We start from the raw sequence: 6,000 nt of genomic DNA on the forward strand, positions 1-6,000 counted from the left end.
CATGAGTGAGGTCGCACGACCTGACAAATACTGTTGTGCTAATTAGCATGATTAGGCAAAAACTGCTTCACTACTTTCCACATACCAATTTCAACATCTGGAAATGCTAAAGCTTCTGTTGCCACACACACACGCGCGCACCAGGGCTTGCAGAACAAACAAACGCCCACACAGTGCTTGTTGTCTCACCTTCTAACTGACCTCCATGCGAGAACAAACCACAGTTTGCTATTGCTGAAGTCGCAACGTGCTTCCCGGACAAACAATGAAGCATTTCGTTTGACCCCTTGGTTCAAAGAGGAGCCTGCAGGACAGAGTGAAAAGCACACAGATGGATGCAGTGAGTCGCGGCACGAAAAAACAGATCAACATTCGATTGTGTTTTGTCTCTTCTTTGTGTTTGAGTTTCACCACATCACGGCATCCACCTTTTTTGTTTTTGTTTTGTGCTTTTGCAAATGCCAACCTAGGGCTCGTTAAGTATTCAAGGAGGAACTATGTGTCACTTTTACGACCTCAAATGTAGCACATCTGCTGGGGATAACGCTAGAGGGGGGAGAGTGGCTGTGAGTCTCTTTGAGAATGTAGAAATTCAGATGCAGTACATTTGTTTCATTTTGTAGGCAAACGTGGACTCATGCACCATTTCCCCCTTGAATATTTAATAGGGGCATGCTAATGGTAATAGAAGACACGCAAATGCAAATTAGCCGACAACAAGAGAGACAGACTCATTTTCTTTGGTAGCTGTATTGACCGAAGGACAAATTTGGCGACGGTGCATGACGCATCTTAACCCGCAGCCCTGAACTTTTATTCAAATGCCTTTTATCGTGTCATATTTGTTCAAAAAGTTTCATCTTGCTCATGGCGGCAGAACTTTTTCACTTGACCTTGGATTCAGTCTCTTCCGTGGAGATCTCTTAACTTCTGCTACTTGACTATTTTGCGTGAATTAAATATTTATATATCTCCATTCTTGCGACATTGGTCTGTGTTCCAACTGTCAGCGGCGAGTTGTGCGCTTCTCCCCAGGACCCGTGAAACTTTACGATGGCATTCGTTCCTTCTTTGCTGGTAATCTAATGCTAAGAGGAACTTGGAATACATCAGGAAGACTCAAGAGGCAGGCACGGTTGTATTTCGTGCACGGAGAGTGCGCTGAGACATGTCTCGGTTTACAATCTCGGAGCAGCTCTTGCAGCTGGCTAAGATGTGTTAACTTGTGACAGTCCCTGAACGGCTCTGAAGAAACTACATTAGTCTCCTTGCATTTATTGGAAGGATGTGCCTGATGTACGATCTTCTAAGCGGGTGTTGGGGAGTTTTTCACACGTTTCAGAACAGCAATGAATTCTCCAAATAGTTCATTCAATCAGAACACAGTTCATTCCTGAAGTGGTTAGAGGGGTCATACCGTATTTTTTGGATTATATGTCACTCCGGATTATAAATCGCACCAGCCAAAAAATGCATAATTAGAAGGAAAAAACTTATAAGTCGCCCTAGAGTTTAAGTCGCATTTCGGGGGGAAATTTATCCAACACCAAGAACATACATGCCATCTTGAAAGGCAATATAAAATAATAAAATAAAGACTCATCGTGGTTTCATCAATACAGGTCAAGAGCGGCGTCTTGTGGTTTCATGTGAAAATAACATGTGAAATGATATACTGTAATAATGTGTTAATAATTTCACCCATAAATCGCTCCAGAGTACAAGTCGCACCTCTAGCCAAACTATGAAAAAAACTGTGACTTATAGTCCGGAAAATACGGTAAATATGGGTTAAGTTATGAACATTTATTCTAACAGTATTACTCCCATCTTGAATAAAACGGCGAGTGAAGATAAGGCATGAGTTTTTGTGAAAAAGGTGAGAGCATGAAGACGGCGGATCGTTGGAGGTTAAGGATCTTTATTTTAAAGGAGAACTCTTGAGCATAATTGGAAGCCAGTGAGTGCTGTGAAAGACGCTCTACGATGTGAGCATTAGCCCGAGTGTGGATCTTTTTTTTTCCCCTGAGTAAGGTGGAAACGAGAGCATGAAGGACAATGAGCCGACATGGCGATCCAGGCCAAAAGGGGAGGAAAAAGTTTCCAGGTGGGATGGCAGGACGGCGTAAAATAATGGGTGGGGATTCAAGAGGAGGGTGCGCGAAGAATATTTCAATGCACCCTGGGATCCCTCTGACACATCAGCCGGAGTCAACTTGCGGTTTTAATTTATCAACGTCAAGGAGAACAGTTGGGAGTACGTTGTGCCGAAATATATAGCAGCGTGAGAAATGAGCTCGGGTGGAGTGTGAGCAGAGCTGAACGCTTTTAATAAGTGCGACATATAAATGAGGTAGAAAATAATGAGGTCCAGCTCAAAGTTATACACCAAACACGCAGGAGCACCAATGTTGTGATCGTGTCAAAGCCAAGTGGCCCCATATCCAAATTGCCCCAGAGCTTATTTTTGATTGCTTGATTGATTTATTTTATAGGTGTTGGATGTCACCCCAAACCTACTGTGAAGGATAAACATTTTTGGTCTCTATGGCGCATTCTCTACAGTTGCCAAGTGTAATTTAATTTGAAGCCACGTCAGAGAATATAAATCTACACTGGTAAAAGACGAGTACTCGTTGACAAGTTGAATGAGGTGAAGTGAGTTGAATATGAATAAGTGGCACCGTTTTCTTTTTGTCACGTTGTGCCCGAAGCGATTGACAGATCGCTTCGTGCACAACAAAAAATAAGGAAGTGGATCCCCGAGATAGCAGACAGAAAACGAGATCTTGTCAAAGAACAGAAAAAGTCTTTAATACGGAACACAAAATACCCGACAAGAAGAATAACAAAAAGCGCTGGTCAAATAAGGACCAGGGTACAAATAAGGTGACAACAGAAAACGCTCGCGGAAAACAAAAGCGAGGAATATCTGAATAGACTATAGGAATAATTTAAATACAATCAATAATTGGTACGACGATACAATTGCCAAAAGGCTAGGAAGCAATGAGTAATATTAATTTAGTTTTTACTTTCGCGAAGGAACAATGGCGCGGCGTGGAATTCTCCGGCAGTGAGATGACTGCCGGAGTCTCAAAATAAAGGGGGGTAATCAGCCCGAAATTACGGGCAGGTGTGCCGAATGGCGGAGGAGAAGACCCGCCACCTGCTGGCGGACGCGCGACGTGACAGTACCCCCCCCTCAATGGACGCCTCCCGGCGGCCTACCCGGTTTGGAAGGGTGTGCAGTGTGGAAGTCGCGCAAAAGGGACGGATCAAGGATCCAGGAGCGAGGCACCCACTGCCGCTCCTCAGGCCCGTAGCCCTCCCAGTCGACCAGATACTGGAACCCCTTTCCCCTGCGCCGAGAGTCCAGGATGGCACGAACCGTGTACACCGGGTCACCGTCGACGACCCGCGGAGGGGGCGGCGGCGTGGGAGGAGGAGCCAAGTCACTGGAAGACACGGGTTTGAGTAGGGAGACGTGGAAGACGGGGTGAACCTTCATGGTGGGTGGTAGCCGGAGCTTGACTGCAGCTGGGCTGATGACGGCCTCGACCTCGAATGGTCCAGTAAACCGGGGTCCCAGTTTCGCAGACGTGCCGGCCAGGCGAAGATCCCTCGTTGCCAGCCACACCTTCTGTCCCACCACGTACGAAGGAGCAGGGCGCCGGCGACGATCCGCGATCCGCTGGTTCCTGGTCGCCGTGCGGGACAACGCAGCCCGGGCCTCCTTCCACACGCGATGGGCCCGCTTAAGGTGGTGCTGCACAGAGGGGACCTCCACCTGCCCCTCCTGGGACGGGAACAGCGGCGGCTGGTACCCGTAGGCGGCCATGAAGGGGGACCTACCCGTGGCAGAAGAGACGAGGGTGTTGTGCGCGTACTCCACCCAGGGTAAGTGGTCGACCCAGGATGAGGGACGGTGAAGGCACACACAGCGGAGGGCTGCCCCCAGATCCTGGTTGGCACGCTCGGCTTGTCCATTGGACTGGGGGTGGTACCCCGAGGTCAGACTGGCCGTGGCCCCGAGGGACCGGCAGAACCGCTTCCAGACGCGGGATACGAACTGGGGCCCACGGTCCGAGACAATGTCCAGTGGAATACCGTGGAGGCGAAAGACGTGCTGGATAAGGAGGTCGGCGGTCTCCAGCGCCGAGGGCAACCTGGACAGAGGCACAAAATGGGCAGCCTTGGAGAACCGGTCCACGATCGTGAGGACGACGGTCCTCCCACGGGATGGCGGTAGGCCCGTCACGAAGTCCAGGGCGATGTGGGACCAAGGACGAGGCGGAACGGGCAACGGCTGGAGCAACCCCGCCGGGGGCCGGCGTGAGGACTTGCCGCAGGCGCAGGAGGTGCAGGCACTGACGAAGTCCGTCACGTCCCTCCGGAGCTCCGGCCACCAGAACCGCTGGGCGACGAGTTGTATAGTCCGGTTCACCCCAGGATGACATGCGACCTTAGACCCGTGTCCCCACTGTAAGACCTCCGACCGCAGCGACGGAGGCACAAACAGCCTCCCCGTGGGGCATTCTGCCGGAGCCTGAACCCCCTCCAGAGCAGCTTGGATCCGCTGCTCAATCTCCCACTGCAAAGACCCCAAAATGCACTGGGCCGGGAGAATGGCCTCCGGAGACCGGTCCTTCTCAGCGGGGTCGTGGAGACGGGAAAGGGCGTCAGGTTTGGTATTTTTGGACCCTGGGGAGTAGGTAAGGATAAAATGGAAACGGGTGAAGAACAGGGCCCACCGGGCCTGACGGGCGTTCAGTCGTTTTGCGGAGCGGAGGTACTCGAGATTCTTGTGGTCCGTATAAACTGTGAAGGGCTCCTTCGCCCCCTCGAGCCAGTGCCGCCATTCCTGTAGGGCGGCTACCACGGCCAGCAGTTCTCGATTACCTACGTCGTAATTCGACTCGGCAGCGCTGAGTCGACGGGAGAAAAAGGCGCAGGGGTGCAGCTTCTGGTCGACCGGAGAACGCGGGGACAGCACCGCCCCCACCCCCGAATCCGAGGCGTCCACCTCTACGACAAACGGGAGATCAGGGACAGGATGTTGTAATACCGGGGGACTGGTAAACGCCGCCTTTAGGTCTTTGAATGCCGTGTCCGCGGCCGGGTCCCACCTAAAGGGGGCCTTAATAGATGTAAGCCGGGTCAAGGGGAGCGCTTTCTGGCTGTAACCGCGGATAAAACGCCGGTAGAAGTTTGCGAACCCCAAAAAGCGTTGTAATTCCTTACGGCTTGTTGGAACCGGCCAGTTAGTGACTGCCTGCGTCTTGCTGGGGTCTGCCCGTAACTTGCCCTGTTCGACAATGAAGCCCAGGAAAGAGATGACGGGTACATGGAATTCGCATTTCTCTGCCTTGACGAAGAGCCGATTTTCTAGTAACCGTTGTAACACCAGCCTGACATGTCGCTGGTGTTCCTGCAACGACCGGGAGAAAATTAAAATGTCATCGAGATAAACAAAACAAAAAATGTTCAACATGTCTCTTAACACGTCGTTGATAAGATTTTGGAAGACGGCGGGGGCGTTTGTCAGTCCGAAAGGCATGACTAAATATTCGAAGTGACCTAACGGGGTCTTAAAAGCCGTCTTCCATTCATCACCCTCCCGGATGCGGACCAAATGATATGCACTGCGTAAATCAAGTTTGGAAAAAATAGTGGCCGTTTGTAAAGGGGCGAAGGCGGAGTCCAGTAATGGTAGTGGGTACTTGTTTTTAATCGTGATCTCATTAAGCCCACGATAATCCACGCACGGTCGCAGGGTCTTGTCCTTTTTCCCCACAAAGAAAAACCCCGCACCTAATGGTGATCGCGAGGGTCTAATGAGACCTGCAGCGAGCGAGCTGTTTATATACTCCGTTAGCGCCTCGCGCTCGGGTTGGGACACCTGATACAGCCGTGAGGTCGGCAACGGGGCGCCCGGCTGCAGGTCTATGGCGCAATCGTAGGGACGGTGCGGGGGCAAAGCGCGTGCGCGATCCTCGC

The 6,000-nt window shown here is 51.2% G+C and overlaps 1 protein-coding gene across 1 annotated transcript; it reads right to left on the minus strand.

Annotated features, from left to right (window-relative positions):
* Positions 1 to 3,058: 3,058 nt before the first annotated feature.
* LOC127609385 (uncharacterized) lies at positions 3,059 to 4,974 on the minus strand. Its single transcript, XM_052079263.1, has 2 exons — positions 3,943 to 4,974; positions 3,059 to 3,851 (listed from the first exon to the last, which is right to left on the minus strand). Exons 1-2 carry the CDS (start codon positions 4,458 to 4,460, stop codon positions 3,206 to 3,208), a joined length of 1,164 nt encoding a protein of 387 aa, XP_051935223.1. The 5' UTR covers positions 4,461 to 4,974; the 3' UTR covers positions 3,059 to 3,205.
* Between the last annotated feature and the right edge of the window lie 1,026 nt (positions 4,975 to 6,000).

This window comes from Hippocampus zosterae, chromosome 10 (assembly GCF_025434085.1).
Source record: "Hippocampus zosterae strain Florida chromosome 10, ASM2543408v3, whole genome shotgun sequence".
Taxonomy (NCBI): Eukaryota; Metazoa; Chordata; class Actinopteri; order Syngnathiformes; family Syngnathidae; genus Hippocampus; species Hippocampus zosterae.

Excerpts from the sequence above, each read along its gene's own strand:
- LOC127609385 (XM_052079263.1), bottom strand. The coding sequence starts at position 4,460 with ATGTCATCCTGGGGTGAACCGGACTATACAACTCGTCGCCCAGCGGTT. Across the intron at positions 3,852-3,942 it reads TCTGGGGGCAGCCCTCCGCT|GTCCCCCTTCATGGCCGCCT; the intron begins GTGTGTGCCTTC and ends TGCCACGGGTAG.